At 35.1% G+C, this 20,984-nt stretch overlaps 2 protein-coding genes across 2 annotated transcripts in view; one reads left to right on the top strand and one right to left on the bottom strand.

Moving 5' to 3' along the window:
* The window catches only part of LOC109619741 (uncharacterized), a 31,361-nt gene that overhangs the window by 3,229 nt on the left and 7,148 nt on the right, over positions 1 to 20,984 (bottom strand). Inside the window, exons 2-4 of the mRNA XM_066068507.1 lie at positions 11,692 to 13,358; positions 8,899 to 9,840; positions 2,449 to 2,521 (exon numbers count right to left, since the gene is read on the bottom strand). Coding sequence (XP_065924579.1) covers positions 2,457 to 2,521; positions 8,899 to 9,840; positions 11,692 to 13,327 — 2,643 coding nt within the window. The 5' untranslated portion in view covers positions 13,328 to 13,358 and the 3' untranslated portion in view covers positions 2,449 to 2,456. The remainder of the gene's footprint in view (positions 1 to 2,448; positions 2,522 to 8,898; positions 9,841 to 11,691; positions 13,359 to 20,984) is intronic.
* Positions 19,548 to 20,984, top strand: LOC136271041 (uncharacterized). The gene has a single exon (XM_066070118.1). It carries the CDS (start codon positions 19,548 to 19,550, stop codon positions 20,982 to 20,984), a length of 1,437 nt encoding a protein of 478 aa, XP_065926190.1.

Raw genomic sequence — 20,984 nt, 5'->3', positions numbered from 1 at the left:
TTGTACCTTGCACGTTTCCTTCGAATAAGAGATGTGTAGCATTTCTTGGCCGTAAACATTTCAATTCGGTTATTCGTTGACCTCTCATTGTTGTATCGGTAAATAGTATTGGTTCACGTCCTTTACAATTATCCATAGAATGTGTAACACTTTTCAATCTCATTAATGATTAAGGCAAGGTCATGACATAACAATAAGGTATCAAAATGTACACAATTTATATCTAAATCATTATCCGTGTCGACGTCGGCTAAATGAGGGGTGAGATGCACCATTGTGATCGCATGGGCACGTCTCTAACACCCCGCAATGAAACAGCTTGAGGGGTGAGATGCACCATTGTCATTACTTGGTTACGTCTCTAACACCCCGCAATGAAACAGCTTGAGGGGTGAGGTGCACCATTGTCATTGCCTGGGCACGTCTCTAACACCCCGCAATGAAACAACTTGAGGGGTGAGGTGCACCATTGTCATTACTTGGTTACGTCTCTAACAGCCCGCAATGCCTGTATCCGGTAAGTACTCCGACTGTTGTTTAGTCTGTTTTGAAAATTGGCATTGTTTTTGTAAATGAAGTCAGATTTAATATTTGGAGGACAGTTTACGATAATTTGCAACTTCGCTAGTCTAGGGGTTTTGGAGACATCGATCTTATGGTACATAACTTTAAAATAGAAAAAAGTCAGGTACTTCATATATTTTCTTGTGAGAGCATTTACTGTTAATAATAAATCTCTGATATATTATAACTACAAAAAGATAGGTTTCAACGTGTGGTCAAAATGGCCTATCCTAAAAGGCACAATAGATAATTAAAGAACACAAACAATATTTCCTTATCATCGTTTAAAAAAAGAAAACAGAAAGATATGTGTAAAAAAAATGATTTTACATTATAATATTTTTATAAGATTTTGAAACTATTAGATAAACTTATTTTTGTTACAACACTTAACTTTCATAAAAGCATGCTTCAATTATTCTTGGAATTTCTTTTCGCTTATACAAAAGAAAGCACGGAGATGACACCTTTTATTAAAAGATATTCAGTAATAAGTTGATTGATGTTGTTTAAAATTAAATCTGCATTTCACGCGCAGCACTTATGTGGTAATACAAATCAACTTAAATTTCTATAACGTCTAAACGATATTTATTTTTGGTAAGATTTGAATTCTTTGACGCATTATTTCAAAACTTACAACTAGGTTACAAAAAAATCATAAGCATGTGATGTCACAAGCTTTTTTTTAGTATATCAAGAAGTCGACACAAAATCGGAATGTTGGTAGTGGGTAAACGGTTCCTCATTAATTTAGAATTCCCATAATAGTAGCCCAATGCTGAGCCCTAGAGTAAAACTTTCGTATAATAGCTTGCTTTTATGCACCCACTCAATTTCTTTTAAAAAAGAAAAACATGATCCTAATAGGAATCAAAGTACCGAATAACTGACGGGAGTTGATTTCATCGATGTTTATTTATTTCAAAATCAATGAAATGTTATTTTGCATGACAAGTACTGGTAGTTTCAAGTCTGTATTTGAATAGCGCACATTTTTATAATATGAATTTTCGGACTTTTTCGACACAAGAATTTGATAAAACTCCATATAAATCAAGTTAAGTAATATTTAAAGATAGAATAAATTCAATCAAACTATATATCAGTGATAGAAATATTTCTGGAAAATTTATGGATCCAAACAATATTGAACTAGCTCTCATCTCGTTCAACCAAACGCTCGTTTATCGCCGTTAATCCCCGACAAGCAAGAGAGACTCTTGCCGAGCGTCGAGTTGAACGAGACTATAATGAACTCTGGCGTAAAATATTCATACAACTACAAAATATATCTAATTTGTTCGTACCATTTAAAATCTGACTATTTTCAAGGTATTTATAAATATGTTTCCTTGAAAAACAATGCTTTAGCATACATTATTTCGAATTAATCAATTACTCTTATGAACTAATTCTTGTTAGCGGCGATGATTTGTGCTTTGGTCCAAACACTGTTTCACTTTCGGTTTGTCAGAGTAACTGCATAGGAGAGTTGATTAAAATCAACTCCCAAAAAGGTGCAACCATTTTATTTTTTGAGTGAAGGACTGGGGGGCGGGGTACAATTTTCATGACTAATTGCTGAGAAGAAAGTTAAAAATAATAAAACGTTTACAACACTGACAGTCTTTACAAAACTAACGCTTTGAAGGTACAACAAAAGTTCATCTAGCTGATTGTACATGTAGAAGAAACATTTATGCAGGTGTGGGAACAATCACAGACGTCGCTAAATAAACTAAATGATTAAGTTACAGCTTCTGTATTCAGACGTTGATTGTATGCAGCTTTATGTTCATCATACCAAACAATTATGGCTTTTTGTGTGGTTTTCACATCAGACATTTGTATTCAAAGATTAAAACACTGTCTAAATAATACCTTGATATTTATTCCATGGCTGGTCCTGAGCTGAACATGCATGTAGCTTCATCAATTTGCCTGGCTTGTTTATCTACAATTAAGCCATTGATTCATAATAACACAGCAACATAACATATTACTATACTTTCATATAAAATACTGAAATCTGATTGGTTTAGACGCAGTTGATAATCCGTTCTATTACCTGCAGCGTTAGCAACGCACGGCAACGGGTAAAACAACGAATTGTTACATGCGCGTAGGGTTTGCCGTAGAATTCACGTCAATTTTCTATAAAGTGCAGTGAAATTTTTATCTTAAATTAAGACATTCAGTATAGTAAAATAAGTAGTGCCTCTTTGGGAGAGAAACAGTTAAAATTGATACCACTCGAAAACCTTTGTCAACCTCCACTTCGCGTCGGTTGACAATGGTTTTCGAGTAGTGTCAATTTCAACTGTTTTCCTCCCTAACAAGCACTATTTATATAACATTACATTGTGCGTGAATTGATAGTACTACATCTGTAAAATAATATGTAGATTAACTTCTAATAATGACACCACTAGAGTTATATATCATTTTGATCAACCAATTTTAATGACACCAGTGTTATATATTATTATGATCAACTAATTATAATGACATCTGTACCGTGATATGTTGATCAACCTTTTATGATATATTTAATATAATGTGTGGATCAACCTAATAATGGTATATGGTACATAATATGTTGATCACATTATTTTGATGTGTGTCTGAAGCTTTATTATGTTAATCTATTTTTTTTAATTCATTCATTGCTCATATTTTTATATTTACGGGGCTATTGTCGAGCTGTATTCAAGAAATCGTTGATTTATTTGAAATTGTATGTCCTTTTCGAATAAAATAATGCCACTGTCATACAACAATTATCTTTAGCTCAAAACATTAAAAAACATTCGATTACATGTTCTTACTTTATTTCATTAAAACTTAAATCTAAAAGTGTTTTACCTTTTTCTACTTATCTCAATATCCTTTAGCAAATGCCTGGGCTATTTATTGAAATTCTTACAAATAATTGGCCACATATCATCTAAGACAAATGTCAAACGTGTCTTGTGCCATTATTTCGTGCATCAGCAGTTTAAATGGAATGTGCGGCCATCTTGTACATTTGAGGATAAGAAAGTAAACATTTCTTGAACTGGTTTGTTTCTGCCCGAAACTGGCCAAAAATGTTGCCAAAGGACATTAAAGCGATAAAGACGAAGTCCTACATGTCATTTTCTTTGAAAAGTGTGCATACAAGAACAGGACAATGCCTTTTTATTCACTCTGAACAGCTGTCTCACTGCGCAGCTACAGACTAATTTTTAAGATTTAAAAATTTGAGAAAAAAATATGAAAGGGTTTCCTTGGTGTCCTATCTACATCCATTTGTTGAAAAAAATGTCGAAGCTTACTAATTCAAGTTGTAACTTTGTCTCAAAGTAAGGTACCCTATTCTTAAAATGGGCATAAAAAACCACAAGATATATAATTATATTTGTCTGTTTCTATGGAGGAATATTGCATATATATTTTCATTGAAATATGATGTATACTTTTTGAAATTAAGACAATCACATTTCACATAAAACAAAATACAATTTCAAAGCAGAGCAACACGGACCTTCAAATAGATAGGAGGTAGGATCAGGTGCCTAGGAGGAGTGAGCACCCTCTGCTGACCGGTCACACCCGCCGTGTGCTATTTGCCGTACTCGGGAAAAATAAATCGGAAAAGTCCGTACACAATTAGGTGATTAATTATGGTCTAACATTTAGTATTAAAAACGTCAGTCAGCATGCGACCCAGTGGAAGATTGTATTTGCTGACAAGGTCGTTGTATCGACCATAGAACTTACGAAAAGATTACTTCAAGCGAGACTGTTAATTGATACTCGTGATTTATCCACTGGTTTGTCAGTAGCTTGCTTCGTCTTAGAAACTGTTCATACTCTCCCTTTTGATATATTTCATTTTATCAAATCAAATACACAACATGATTTGATAAAATGAAATATATCAGAATGGACAATACGAAGAGCATGCACTTGCGTGTTGAATCAACTGAGAGACAAAAACACCATATGCAGGTGATGAAGGTATATTGCTACATAAGTAAGGAGAGTTGACTATAGAAAAATTGAAGTCATCGCGTTTATCATAAAGTTTTGTTGTTAGGTTACCATCAATGTCCATGTCCAGTAAAATATTCAAATAATATATAAAATATCCAAAGAACTAAAAAATCCCCATAAAACAAACATGGGACAGGTATGAAATGTATATCAAATTCAAAACGGATTGTTTTGAATTGACTTTTATATTTTTCTATGAAAATATAACGTCAATATGTCTCCATAGACACAGGAGTTCTAACTATAGACTGGATTTTTATTGTTCTAAAAATAGGGCTCATTATATTCAGTGCGTCGGCGAGCCCGCGCGTCCATCTCATCTCTTTTATTCCAAGTGAAATTTTCCTGCAGTAAAATACTCAAATGACGTCGATTTTTCTTTATTTTAAAGCATTATCGCATACATTCATGTCAAGGAATTTCGACCCCGATAGTAATTACCTTGACAAATAGTTTTGATTCACTTTTATAACGGTAGGCGGTAGAATTTTTTTAAATCGCAGATTTATTCTTTAGTGACACACACCAAAGTTCTTTGCATTTCATGTTTAATTCATGATTTGACAATGGATATTGTCTATTTTGCTATAACTTTGAACGGTTAGAGCTTCTGCTTTTATTTTCTTTGGACATCAGCTAACTTATTATTTAATCTTTAATATGACACTGATCCTGGAGTCCAGTCTACTTTTGTAAGACTAATCTTGGCATAAAATGCAAACAGAGACCTAAATAACAAACACAAATGATTTTATGTCTCTGATGCCAAACAGGGTATCGGTGTTTTACAAACACATATATAATGTCCGTATTTATAAATACCAACTAAGAATATATTATCGTCTAGAAATTGGACTTGTTGAGTCAACAGCCCAAATGGTATTAACATTATAAACCGGGGTATGGGGTCGTCCAGTATGTACATTTACATGTATAGCTAAGTGATGTAATCGCAAGATTTGTCCATACTGTCTTTAGTGTGAATGGTATCAAATATATGTTTACACACTGCCAATCGTCGTCTGAGCAATAATATTGTAAGGTTAATGACAAAAAGGCCAATGACTTGTACAGACATTTTCTATAACTTTAAATTTTTTCCCGCACCTATTCCCGATATATTGTTATTATTTTATCAAGTGAAAACTTCTTAAATAATAATACAAAATACTACAATACATATGCGCACAGGATAACCAAATAATATGTTTCCCTCTCAGCCTTGAACCCGTACCTTATTACATGATCAATGAATACTTATCTAGGGTACGATTTCACCGCGTGGATGGTGGTCCAGGGCACAGATGTCTGACATTGTAATATTTTTTTTAGCAATATGATGATTTTCTGTACTACAATAATAATTATTATAGTACAGAGAATTATCTTATTATCGCAAGAAATATTTTTAACATCACCCAGCTCCTTGTAGTTCCCTCACCCAAATGCTCTCGAGAAAAAATAAAGCTGATTTCTAGTGGTATGTAGCATTATTTAAGGAATAAGGAATCATTCTTTTACATGTAGAATTATGAGGTGATAATTTCGACCCGAAGGGCTTTATGATAGATTTGATCACGCCCCGACTGAAATTATCACCTCATAATATTCAAAGAATGATTCCTTATTACTTATATTTATATAATTTTAAGTCATTGTACGATTAAAAATTTAAATATAAATAAGCAAACCATGCTGGCGCCTCAATTATAAGTTATTTGAAGTTATGGATTTTATAGTAAAAAATTGATACATAGTTTCATCACAGGCAAGACTCTGAAAAATGCAAATATGTGAAAATAACATGAAGTTTGATGACAAAAAACGTAAAATTGTATTTTAACAAACAGATCAAACAAACAGAAATCACAGTATTATAAAACATTTTTAGAATTTTCTCTCATTCAATTATCATCTTTAAATTTTCATATACTAAATGTTTCTAAAAGATTTCTATTGAAAAGTACACTAAGTGCCTCATTTGAATCAAACTCATTGATATCAGGAGTATTAATCACTTTGTGCATCAATTACCATCGTTGTTCACCACTCATCCAGGCAGAGTGAAACATCGTGCCGACAGAAATAAAATCGTATAATCGATAATCTATAGTTACAAACAAAATCTATTGCGCGAGCGCGCGGACGTGCCGAATACAGTTAGCCTAAAATAGATCCCATGCCGACTGATGAAAATAGAGCACCCTATTTTGAGCAAAGTTACAACCTAAATGAGAAATATTTGTATTTATGTGAAGTATAAAGTAATTTATACCATCTCCATGATAAATTTATTTTTGTCAATTTCCGGATTAGGCATGTGTACCGTTTGAGATTCTAATATTACAGACTCCATTATTTTGATCACGTGATCTTTGTTTACCACAACTTTAGAAGGGAGAAGATTTTGACCCTCCTCCTCCCCTTCTTCCACCAATGCTTAATCTGTGTTATAAATCAATATTTATTTGAATTTTGTTATATGTCCTTTTTAATTCTTATTTGAACTAATCAAACCATTTTTTATGAAGCTAGTCTCATATGTTTCCAATGTTTTATAGTAGTCATGTTTTTCATATAGATATAGTAGTCCCATATTTTTTGCCATTCCTTAGTCATATGTTTTTTATTGTGTATGTACAATTTTTATATTCATGATACTGTCTCTTTTTGGTTGTTTTATTTTTCGTTGTGACAGGTGTAACGTACAGTTTGATAGCGGACAATACCGCTACATTTACATTGACATTAATTTGTAATAAAATGCTCTTTTCAATTCAACATGTTGTTAATATTGTATTTCCAATTGGCAAAACACAGAGCAGTGTAGACTCTGATTGAAAAAATTAATATAGGTTATATGATAGAAACATGGACGATGGTATAATTAAACCTTTTCTCATTAAATGGTTATAGAGAGGACATCAATGAAACCCCTTAATATTTTTTTCATATTTTTTAATCTTCAAAATAAATCGTAGCTGCCCAGTTAGACAACTGTTCTGAGTGATTAAATAGGCAGTCTCCTGTTCTGTTATACGTACTTTTCAAACAGACTGACATGTAGGACTCCATATTTTTTGCTATTATATCTTTTGGCAACATGTTTGGCCAGTTTCAGGCAGAAACAAGCCAGTTCAAGAAATGTTTACATTCTTATCCTCAAATGTACAAGACGGCCGCGCATCCCTCTTAAGATTAATAATGATAAAAACGAACGTCTTAACATGATTATGAATATAAATGAAACTTTATTCATACATCTATTTAGTATTAAAAGAAACATCAATTTGGTCGTCTCAGTCTTATGTATGCCTTATTTGTACTTTTATTTTTAAATATAATTTGATGATATGGATAAAAAATCCAAGAAAAGAAAGGTTAATAATTTTAAAAGCTTTGATTCGTATTTACTTTTCAACGAGTGATCAACTGGAGTAAACTTGTTTTTTCACAAAATAATAAAGTTTCGTCAAAACTACAATATGCAATGGGTAAAATGAACAGACCCTGGTTTAAATTGTATCAACAAAATGTAAATATCCAGTGGCTTAAGAAAACTGTTTTTCATATACTTCTAGACCAATTCAAGCAGTCATGGAATAGTGAAATGTATAATTCTTCAAATGGTATTAACTATAGAATTTTTAAAACCACATTATCCTTGGAAAAATACTTATTAGATCTGCCTTCCAAATATCAGAAATCTTTTGTACTTTTAGAACAAGTAATGCTAAATTACCTATAGAACGAGGTAGATGGTATGATAAACCTCGTGAAAACCGTATATGTACAATATATAGCTGTATTTAGATATGAGATGAATTTCATCATTTATTTCATTGTACAGATATAACAAAGGAAGATAAGAGAGTTTTATACATACCTTCATACTTCTACACACAACCAAATGTTTACAAGTTTCAACAACTCTTTAATACTAATGATAAAAAAATGTTGATTAATCTGTGTAAATTCATTAAAGTTATAATTAAGAGAGTTAGCTCTCTAGAATAATCATATTGTTTTCCTTTTTCCTTTTTTTCACTTTTGTATTGTCACTCCAGTGCATGCAATGTATGTTTTATATGTATTATTGTTCAAATTTTTGTGATGTAATTTATGCAGTTCATAAATTGTCATTGTCACTAAAAATATTATATCGATGACAGCTGTGACCGAGAAATTGTCGAGTACTGGAGACTTGTTAAATTGACATCCCCAATTGTGTACCATAGTAACAATTATCTTTTTAATACCAGCATGACAAATAATTATTTCCGATTACCTTACCTGTCGAAACCTCGGGGTCGTCTTTGTATTTGTAGACAGCCACCTTGTCGCTATGTGATCCGACCCAAAGATGTTCAGTGAAGACATCATATCTAAGACTGCATGGCCCTCCGAAGTCTCGTGAATCTGTCAGTAGATATGTCAGGAATTGGCCGTCCTTATTTAACATATGTACTTTAACATGATCACACACCAGGATGTGTGACAGCGCGTCAGTACAGATTCCACGTGGTTTTAGTCCTGATCCTGATGGATGTCCTGTGTAGGAGAAACGGTGTCTCCCTCCACGCTCTGTCACCACTACAGCACCAGGCAAAGAGTAATCGTCATGATCAGATACCACGACATCTCCATTGGTATTTTCTGTTATATAGCGGGGTCTACTATACAACCCCAGTCCTGTGTTGTCATGTTGTATTGATTGTAGAAGTTGTCCGCTCTGGTTGTACCTTGATACATTGCCCGTCTCTCTATAATTCCGATTACTCATCCCGACCAGTAGGTCCCCAGTGGACGGGGACCAGTACACACACCGTGGTTCCCATCTAGAGTCTGTTGTCTCTATAAAGGTGGTGGTTGTTTTTAAATCCTTTGACATTTTGTTGATGTTATAATTCTCATCTATATAAATTAATTCACCTTCACTGTTCACTGTGTGTAATCCATACAAACCACTACATGAATCCTCCACACGATGTAGTACATCACCTGTTGTGTTTGTTAAGATAAAATTGCTATCATCATCACTGACCCATACCTGGTCTGAAGCCACACAGGAAATGTGACTAACGACAACGAAATCATATTTCACAAGTGAGTATATTATTTCGAATGAAGACATAATTTTCAGCAAACAATCATTTCCCTCCTGTGGTATTTCTGTCTCTGTGATTTGGATTTCATTTTCGGAATCCGTCATAACAGTTGTGGCTGGAAAGACATCTACAAACATACGGCGCAACGGGTTAGTCTTGTAATTATATAGTAGCTTTTGGTACTTCCCGAAACGAGCAGAACGAAATTAATTTAAACTTATAAAATGATGCCTTAAAATAAACAAATAAATTTTCGAAGACAAGATCAACTCCCATAAATAATAATAATTTCAAATTAAATTTGCCTGCCTAATGTATTAAGAGAATATTACAATACTAACAATTTCTCTTACATGTATTTAATTTTTATAAGGTTTGAATACATTATCTTATATTTACATCTACCAAGTATTATTCCCTCTATTTCTTACGGAAATTTATAGTCAATTCATAGCTCTATAGAAACAGCCAGACTAAAACCTACATGACCTGTTTATCGATTGGTCGAAATCTACAGCGACTGAAACTGATTAGAAAGTGACAGGACTAAAATTGACACGCCCTGTTTTTCGATTGGTCGAAACCTACAGCGACCCAAGAAATATCACGGACTGCACGAAATAATCATGATGATGTCAGACTCAAAGTCTCACAGAAGATGATTTGGCTGTTTCTTTTAGCTAACGTACTTATGTACATTAACAGTAATTTGGTGAATTTTACTTACTTTTCCTAATCAATATATTAATTAGTTTAAAAAAGTAATTCATTTTGAGATAGAAAACAAATCAATACTTCTGGGACTATTCATTTTTGACGAATCGAAACAACACTAGTCAAACATTTTTCTTAGATTTCAATTAAGAACTATCTTAAAGAGACGAATTTTCAACATTGCTTACTCCGAATTCTCAAAAAAAATTCTGAAATGTTATTGTATAACTGAGATATTTTGTCGCATATAACGTGGTTTGCTTTGATTTGAGTATTATTAAGGTAAATAGTATAACAATCACTCTTCTATTCGAATTAAGAAGAAGTCTTATAAAGGTCACGAGTGCAAAAGCAAAACAGAAGAGACACCGTTTGAGGTAAACAAAGTACGAAATCAAATTGTCAGTGACGAAAAGACCGAGGGCTATAGACTATAATAATGTTAGTGTATAAAACTCAGAGCAATGTACATTCTTATATTAGAATTGTCATTAAAATACATAACAGCCCAATCTGACGTTGAGATATAACGCTGTTTCTATAACTTCGTAGTCATTCGTTTTTATCAAGCGTTATATGCCGCATTCACCGTTTGGTCAGAGGGTTCAATCGCAGACTTCATCAGAATAACGCTTTTATCACATGTAGATAAGTGATCTTGAAATATTTCGATGTTTTTATGTCTCCTCCATAAACAGAACCGTTTCTATCAATGTTTCACTAAAATAAACCAAAGTTAACACAGTATTTTTTTTAACGCACTGTTTTGCGCGTTCAGCCGACTTCGTTTTTTTCAGGCATTTTTAAGACATGTTATTGCCGCAATATCTTTTTAAATATCTTTGGTAGTTTAAAAAAGCTAGAAATATCGTATGAAAATTGCAATCACAATTATGCTAACTACACTACAATGGAAGATTGAGATGTTTTAACATGTTTTAAAAGGACTGTAAAATTTCCATAGTTTTAAAGTTTATTAAACCATTATCATATCTTGCTGAGTACAAAATCATAAGTATATCTAGTTTTGTGGGTGTTCATAACAAATTATACCATAATAATGATAATGGCGGAGTTGTTTGAAGCGATAACACGTTTATATTGATCATCAATCGTTTATCATTTCCTATTTTATCTATCAATCATGTCGAATCGTGCATGTACACTGTACTATCGAGCGTTAATCCTATCTTATCGTGCGTAAATCTCATCCTTTTGATTATCTTGTAAACAATAACATTGCAGGTATTGTAATCAAACTTACCCGTGTCTGCGTCACGTCTGGTAATATACCTGTAGACACACAGCGTGTTGTTAATGCATGACCCGACCCAGAGTCGGTGAGTGTTCATATCATAGCAAAGACTCTGTGGACAGAATATCTCCGATGGTCTTATTAGTAGATGTGACAGGAACTGACCGTCGCTGTCTAACATCTGTACTGTGTTGGTGTTTACATCACACACCAGGATGTGTGACAGCGCGTCAGTACAGATTCCACGTGGCGCTAGTTTTGTTCCTGATGGATGTCCTGTGTAGGAGAAACGATGTCTTCCTCCACACTCTGTCACCACTACAGCACCAGACATATAGTCAGACACCACGACATCCCCATTGTTGTTCTCTGTTATATAATAAGGATATCCGTTCCATTCTTCATTGCTATGTTGTATGGTCTGTGTCGGTTGATCGGCCTGATTATAGCGGATAACGTAAACTGCCCCTCCATCCTCTCTATCAACCATCGCTACCAGTAGATCACCAGAATATGGTGACCAGTGCAAACAACGGGGTTCCCATGAAGAGCTTGTTGTTTCTTTAAATAATGTAATTGTTTTCACATCTTTTGACAATTTCTTTATGTTTAAATCCTCACCTATATAAAATAATTCATTTTTATTGTTAAGTGTGTGTGATCCACAACTATCATTATAGTAATCTAACCAGTTCACAAAAGAACCTTGAGGATGAAGATTGCCACCTCCTGCGCTTTTCAGAGCAATTACCATCAAATCACTAACCGAAACGCGGTCGGATGTTACGCGAGAAATATGACCACAGGAATTTACATTTGAAACTGCATACAATTGATGCCACTCAGGACCTTGCATCAGTTTCAGCAGATTCTCGTTTTTAATACGACGTTTTTCTTTCTCCGTGATTTGGATACCAGTCAATGACTTCATCACACTCTTTCCGTTAAGAGGCTCAGTCAGTAAGTGCTGGCTGGTGTGGATTGTAATATGTACTTTCTTGAAGTAGGTTGCCTTAATGGACAGGAGGAATTGTACCGGATTAATTGATGACTGTTCATATTTGTGTTCATATCTCTGTAGAATGACAATATGTCTGTTCATTTTTATCTTCGGTTTAAAACATCTGTGTTTGACGTCAATATGCTGTAAGTGTGTGTCAGTTAGATTTTTCAATATCTGTGCTTTTGTTAACATTTCTGATCTAAATAGAGAAAATTCTGTGAGACAGGTTTTGATGTCTACTTTGATTCCTGTCAGGAGATTGGTTCTTTGAAAGAGTGCCTCACTTCTAATGGTGTGAATGATTTCTCTGTGTTCTTGTCGATTTATTTGGTATGCTCTTTGAATATCTAAACAACGATGTGCTCTATGCTCTGTGCAATGTTTACATATAGGGAGTGCACAAGGTTCACAGTATTCACTATAATTTTCGCAAGGATGTCTCTCACAGATTTGTTTTGTTAGGATGCTGTTGATTTTCTCACGTTTAGTTACAATATCATGGTCTATTGTTTTGAGATCATTTAGATGATTCACTTTACAGTGGAGACACATATTACATGCACACGAGACACAATAATATTCTGTGTCCCCCGTACACTTAGAACACTGATGTACTCTATACAGGGAGCTTGATTTGTCCATGGTAGAAGGTTTATGTATTCAAATATGCAACCTGTTCAAAGAAATATAATTTTAAAAATCTCATAATTTAAATCATCCATTAAGGAGAGATAAAAAAAAAAAGGGGGGAAAGCGGCATAGAGATATGTTCAAACAAAAGACATACAGAAGAAATAGTTGTGGAAGAAAGGAAAACAAGAGGCCCAGGGGCCACATCGCTCACCTGAGCAACAATTGTCTTAATTCTGATCAAATTAGCATTACAGTATCAGAATATCTTGACAACTGAGTACAGTAGATCTTGCTAAAAAAAATTGAAAATCTGCCAATTTTTATCCACCTCTTATTTTTTGGTAAATACCAAGCCCCTTTTGTTGTTGTACCTGTAAGAAGATTTTTCTCTATACCTATATAACCCCCACCCCCCCCCCCCCCCCACCCCCATTTCATGGCCCCACTTTTTTCTAAGGAATCATGGTTTCATCAAACTTAAATCTGCATAACCTGTGCTTTCACACTAAGTACTGAGTTTTGAACCGAAAACTTTCCCAGAATACTTTTAAAGATTTTCTCTTTATATTCCTATGTAAAAATTCAAACCGCCATCACGGTCCTGCCCTACCACTAGGGACTGTGATTTTGCAAACTTGAATTTACACTACTCGAGGATGCCTATACACAAGTTTAAACCTTTTCTGGCCAAATAGTCTTTAAAAAGATTTTTAAAGATTTTCTCTATATATTCCTAAGTAAAAATTCATCCCCCATTGTGGCCTCACCCTACCCCATGATTATTATTTAAACAAACTTGAATCTATATGATCTGGGGATGCTTCCACTCAAATTTGGGCTTTCCTGGCCTAATAGTTTTGAGAAGAAGACTTTTAAAGATTTTCTCTATCTATAAAAATTCATCCCCCATTGTGACCCCGCCCTACCCCCAAGGACCATGATTTGAACAAACTTGAATCTACACTTCCTAAGGATGGTTACATGCCAATTTGAGCTTTCTTGGCCAAATAGTATTAAGGAGAAGATTTTTAAAAGATTTCCTCTATATATTCCTATATAAAACTTGATTCCCCAATTGTGGCCCCACCCTACCCCGGGGACCATGATTTGAACAAACTTGAATCTACACTATCTGAGGATGCTTCCACTCAAATGTGAGCTTTCCTGGCCTAATAGTTTTTGAGAAGAAGATTTTTAAAGATTTTCTCTATATATTCCTATGTAAAACTTGATCCCCCAATTGTGGCCCCACCCTACCCCGGGAACTATGATTTGAACACACTTGAATCTACACTACCTGAGGATGCTTCCATTTTAATTAGAGCTTTCCTGGCCTAATAGTTTTTGAGTAGAAGATTTTTAAAGATTTTCTCTATATATTCCTATGTAAAACTTGACCCCCCTATTGTGGCCCCACCCTACCCCCGGGAACTATGATTTGAAAAAACTTGAATCTACACTACCTGAGGATCTTCCATTTTAATTAGAGCTGTTCTGGCCTAATAGTTTTTTAGAAGAAGATTTTTAAAGATTTTCTCTATATATTCTTATGTAAAACTTGATCCCCCTATTGTGGCCCCACCCTACCCCCGGGGACCATGATTTGAACAAACTTGAATCTACACTACCTAATGATGCTTCAACACAAGTTTAAGCTTTTCAGGCCAAATAGTTTTTGAGAAGAAGATTTTTGAAAAATACCAACAAATTTTCAATAATTCTCAATTATCTCCCCTTTAAAGAGGGCGTGGCACTTCATTTGAACAAACTTGAATCCCTTTCACCTACCGCGGTAGTGGTGCTTTGTGCCAAATTTGGTTGAAATCTGCTCAGTGGTTCTTGAGAAGAAGATGAAAATGTGAAAAGTTTACAACAACGACGACAACAACGACGACGACAGACAACGGACAAATTGTGACCAGAAAAGCTCACTTGAGCCTTTGGCTCAGGTGAGCTAAAAAGGTTAAGTTTACAATACAATAAGTTGTTAAAGTTGGTTTCTGGAAGAACAGACTTTGAAAATTTTCTTAATAAATATTGACAATTTTTTTTTACTTTTTTAATCTTTAGTTTTTAAGATCTGTGTACAAACATAGAATTGTGAGCAAATCTATGTATCTTGCTTATAATTCGAAGCTTAACACTCAAATATGGTTAGTAAATAGAAATTGTAAACAATTAAACACAAGAAACATGCACTATAACAAATAAAGAACACAATTTATTTTTTCGAAATGAATCATATATATACATGTACATGTATATACCTACATATTTCCGACAGCGATATTAAACTCTAATTTAAACTGAATAAACTCGAGAAAATGCCGAGCATCTCAACAAAACCTATTGCATTAATCTACCATTACGCAAAAGATAATGCCGAATTACCGATAGAATGAATTGTACTTCAGTACTTTTTTTATACATCAGATTTTGCTTAATTTGCGCAGGTAAACAGTTAACTGTTTGCTTTGCCGAAGTCTCTGTTTGATTTGATACGTAAAAATCACGAAATACAGACGATAGTTCCCAGGTTACAAGGCATAAATAATGAAAACGAAACGAAAATCAGAACAAGCTAACACCAACGTCATGTGTGAAAACTATCAACGCATTCATGGCATTGAAATATTTAGCCTCAATTTACTTCACAAAATCGGCACGAATATATTTTGCATGTTTCAAAAATTTCCCTTCATTCGCGAACTGTTGCACAACAAGCAAATTCATCATAGTCAGATCGACCCTTTTTCGTATAATGTCATGGCTGCTTTAAACAAAGAACCTCGTTTTAGAAGTATGGAATACGAGTCTTGGTAAAATGGGTATGCAAACCCGGGCCGTGGCAAAATAAAAGCCGGGGCAGATCGGCAATCGTCAATTCCAAATACGCATTATTTTGCAGCAATATTTACAGCAAATACAAATATACTGGTCCATCAAATATCCTGAAATTTTAATAAGATTGGCAGATTAATAACTGCCAATCTTTTGTTTCGCCCAGGCCAAGTCTTGTCTACCCATTTTACCGGATGCCGAGCCCGAAGCTATTAAAACGATTGAAACACGCCTTTCCTTTATTATTATTTTCGTAAGAACTCAGATTTGAAACAGAATTATCACTTAATTTTTGCAATTTATATTTTCATTCCCATAAGGATAATTTATGCTAAACATCGTTGAATTGGACCCCTTTTTCTACAGTTTCAAGGTTTTCTCCGCTTTGAATACAGATCAGACTTTTATTTCTGCAATTTATATTCGCCCTCCCATAAGGATGCTTTGTGCCAAATTTGGTTGAAATTGGATAAGCGGTTTTAGAGAAGAAGTTCAAAATGTAAAAAATTTACAGACGGACAGACAGACAGACGGACGACGGACAAAAAGTGATCAGAATAGCTCACTTGAGCTTTCAGCTCAGGTGAGCTAAAAAGTGATCAAAGAGAATGGAGAATTTAGAAATGAAAAGAGTAAACTATTGAATTGAATAAAGCCTTGAGATAAGAAATTTATTACGAAAAATATGTTTACCTTCAAATACTTGTATTGAAAATAAACATGTTAAATTTATATATTAAGTTAAACATATCAGCTGAAATTAAAAGCGTCATTTGTGTGTAAGAGATAAACCCTTACGATAGAACAAAAGCTAGTTGATGAATTGAAAGGACATGAACACTGGATAATAGAGACTATTCCAAATCGTGCTTGCTTTGAATCACTGGCAATACTGTTCTGTTACGTTTGTTTTTCTTACGGGTTATTAGTGTAACCGAAAGTAGTTTAAGTGTTCTATTATATCTTTTACGGGTATTTAGTGTATCCGGATATAGTTTAAGAAGAAATCAAAACCGCATGGCTTGTGCAGCCAGTTTACATCTTTGGCTTATAAATAGAGGCCCACAGGGTAAATACATTTGAACATTACTATTTGGTGAATTTATCCTTTAATATCTTACATGTAATACCAATACTTTCTAGTACGAATGTGTTTTTGTGAATGTGTAAGTAAACTTTTGCATTTTGTTTTTTCTCTAGAATTTACTCTGTCATTCGACAGTGATGCTGGGTTAATAAACTATAAAGACAAATCATAGTCTCTTTCTTTCGCTGAGGACAGCACAGTAAATTCCTGGGCTTTTACAGGAAACATGCAGGACAAACAAGGGAACAGAAAAGTTGCATCTCATAAATCAAATTATAGTTATAAACAATCTGGCTCATCAAGTAGAAGTTACTTTCCGATGCAGCAATTATTAGAGCGAAAATTTAAGGCCGAAGCGGCTAGGGTGCAAATGGAGTATGAAAAGAAACAACTTGAATACAGGAAAATGAAGGCAGAACTACTAGAAAGTGAATTTAAAGTCAAGGCGGAAATTAACCGTAGACAAATCTGAAATCCAAGCAACTATGGATGTTCTGGATGCTAAAATGAGTCTAAGTATGGCAGAGGCTGAGTTGAAGATTTTCGAAGATGAGGTAGAGAATTCTAAAATATTTGACACTTTCTCAAACTATGAAGAACAGGACCCCCAAGAAAGAACAGAACAATACATCACAGAACAGCAGTCATTCATTGCATCAGTTTACCCACCTCAAGAATCACTTGTTCCACAGACAATAAAACAACAAACTGACAGTGAACAAACGTTTCTTAAACAAACAATCGATCATCAAGATTCCCAACAACCAACCGACGTTCGTTTGTACAAAGAACAACAACTCTTTCATCAACAATATGCTGAACAACAATCATCCGAACAACAAACAACTCAACAACAAACAACTCAACAACAAACATCAGACCAACAGCCTGTGATTGTGAGTGTGCAACAACCTTCCGAGCAATTTGTGCCCAAAAGCACAACATTCCTTCCTGCGACGCAACTTCCAATCGAGCATTCCGCTGTACAAGAACCCGTTACATCATCTGTGAATGTACAATGTAATACATTATATGGACCCGTTTATTCCAATGAGGCATGAACGTATGTACCTTCGGTGAAGATGGAACCCCCCAGACAACAACTCTTAACACAACCGTCATTAGTGCAGATTCACGGTATCCAGTTTTCACTGCTTCCCAGTGAACAGCAGACCAGAACAAGACACCCAGATTCACAAACTTTAATGCAACCTTACAGCCACCAGTCATCAGTGCATTTAATTCCCCAAACTCAAAACATGACATTCTATTCTGAACAACCTAGTGTTTATGCACACCAAACCTGCCATTTACCAAACTCTCAGCAATCTGTGCATATGCATGCACCGCCTGTACCTTTGCAACCGAGCAGGATCGAACAACCAAACAATCCGCAACAATTCCCTGTGCAGCAACGTCCCGAACCATATTATGTGCAACCAAGATCACAACCGACACAACAAACATACATGTCCGAAATGACTAAATTCCTGGTGAAGAAAGACATTTTGAAATTAAGATTGTCAAAGTTTATGGACATTCCCGGAACATTTGTGAGTTGGAAGACTACATTCCAGAGTGTTCTTAGAGAACTTGAAGTATCTCCTCTCGAAGAATGACCCAAGCTTCCAATATGAGACTTCGCAGTCCTACACTGTCGCTAGTCGAGAACAACCAAAATGGAAACCTAGAGAAGCAATCCATAACACCATGATTACGACAAACAAAACTGACATCACTCAGAGTGTTTTTGAAGACACTAAATTATGCCCCATACATGGAATAAAACATTCTCTGAATGACTGCAGAACATTTCGATCAAAATCCTTAACAGAAAGGAAACAATTCTTGAAGGAAAATGGACTTTGTTACAAATGTTGTGGTACTGTAAAACACATGACCAAAGACTGCAGAGTGAGAACTGTGATATGTGGCATTTGTCGAAGCAACCATCATCCGACTGGACTTCATGACCCAGAAGCAACACGGAACCAAAGGTCAAGCAGTATGGTTTCTCAAGGATGGAGAAGGCATGGCGGGGAAGATACAGCACCCACTAGCAACGTTCAAGTTAACACTCAACAACCTGTAGTGTCAAAGTGTACTCAGATTTGTAAAGATGGAGCTTCCAGAAAATCCTGTGCAAAGAAAGTGCAAGTGACAATACCCATATGACCAACCAGAGAAAGCAATTAAGACATACTGTATCATTGATAATCAGAGTAATAGGTCGCTGGCACGTTCAGAGTTCTTTGGTATCTTTGGTGAAAAAGGATCAGAAATACAATACACCTTGTCGTCATGTTCAGGCACACACCTACTTCAGGCCGACGAGCATCAAACTACATCATAGAGTCGTTAGATGGCCAAACAGTACTTCACCTACCAACATTGATTGAATGCAATAAAATCCCAGATAACAAAGACGAAATACCCACAGCAGAAGTAGCAAGATGTTACTTGCATCTCCAAGATGTAGCGCACTTGATACCACCAATAAACTTCAATACAAAAACACTGCTTTTGTTAGGACGAGACATCATTAGAGTTCACTATGTGCAAGACCAACATATTGGCAGCTCTAATTCTCCTTATGGACAAAAGATCAGTCTGGGATTGGTGATCGTAGGAGAAACTTGCATTGGAAGAGCTCATAGAAGTAGTCAAGTGAATGTGAACAAAACGTTCATACTTCATGATGGACAACCAAGTCTGCACCTTCCGTGCATCAACAATTTTCATGTTAAAGAGAGTAACCTTGACGCTTTGTTCTGTGAACCAGACAGCTATCTTTTCATCAAAACAAGGAACGACAACAAACCAGGGAAATCAATTGAAGACCGACAATTTGAAACGATCATGGAAGCAGGACTGGTAAAAGATAACCAAGGAAATTGGGAAGCACCCTTGCCATTTAAACCAGATAGACCACTAATACCAAACAACAGAGAACTTGCTCTGAAGAGAGCAAAGTCTCTTGAAGTAAGCTTAATGAGAGATAAAACAAAGCAAGAACACTTTTTGACATTTATGTCAAACATATTGGACAAAGGTTTTGCCGAAGAAGTATCTCCACTTCCCGACACAGAAGAGTGCTGGTACCTGCCTATCTTTGGCGTTTATCATCCAAAAAAGCCTTCACAAATTCGCGTGGTCTTTGACTCATCAGCGCAGTGTCAAGGCACGTCGTTAAACCAAGTATTGCTGACTGGACCTAACCTGACTAATGATCTTCTTGGAATTCTATTACGTTTTCGTCAAGGAACGGTAGCAGTAACAGTGGACATTCAGCAAATGTTCTATGGATTTTATGTTCAACCAGATCATCGCATATATCTTCGCTTCTTTTGGTATAGAGGGAATGATATGAACAACGACTTAGTTGAGTACCAAATGAAGGTACATGTGTTTGGTAACACAACGTCACCGGCGATTGCAACTTATGCTCTCAGAAAAACTGTAGAAGCAAGTGATGAAAATGTGAAAAACTTTGTTATGAGAAACTTTTATGTGGATGACGGTCTATTGTCAACCCAAACAGTTCAAGAGGCAGTAGACATTATAAAGAGAACTCAAATGGACCTGGCTAATAAAGGAAACTTGAAGCTTCATAAAATCGCATCAAACAGCCTGGAGCTTATGAAACACTTCCCTAACCAAGACCTCTCAAAGGAGATTCAGAACCTGAACTTTACTGACGAATACTTACCATTTCATCAGAGTCTTGGACTTACTTGA

Source organism: Magallana gigas, chromosome 8, assembly GCF_963853765.1.
Source record: "Magallana gigas chromosome 8, xbMagGiga1.1, whole genome shotgun sequence".
NCBI classification, from domain to species: domain Eukaryota; kingdom Metazoa; phylum Mollusca; class Bivalvia; order Ostreida; family Ostreidae; genus Magallana; species Magallana gigas.
The sequence above is the reverse complement of the archived record's forward strand: the minus strand, read 5'-3'. Positions and strand labels throughout refer to the sequence as shown.

Excerpts from the sequence above, each read along its gene's own strand:
- LOC136271041 (XM_066070118.1), top strand. The coding sequence starts at position 19,548 with ATGTTCAGGCACACACCTACTTCAGGCCGACGAGCATCAAACTACATC.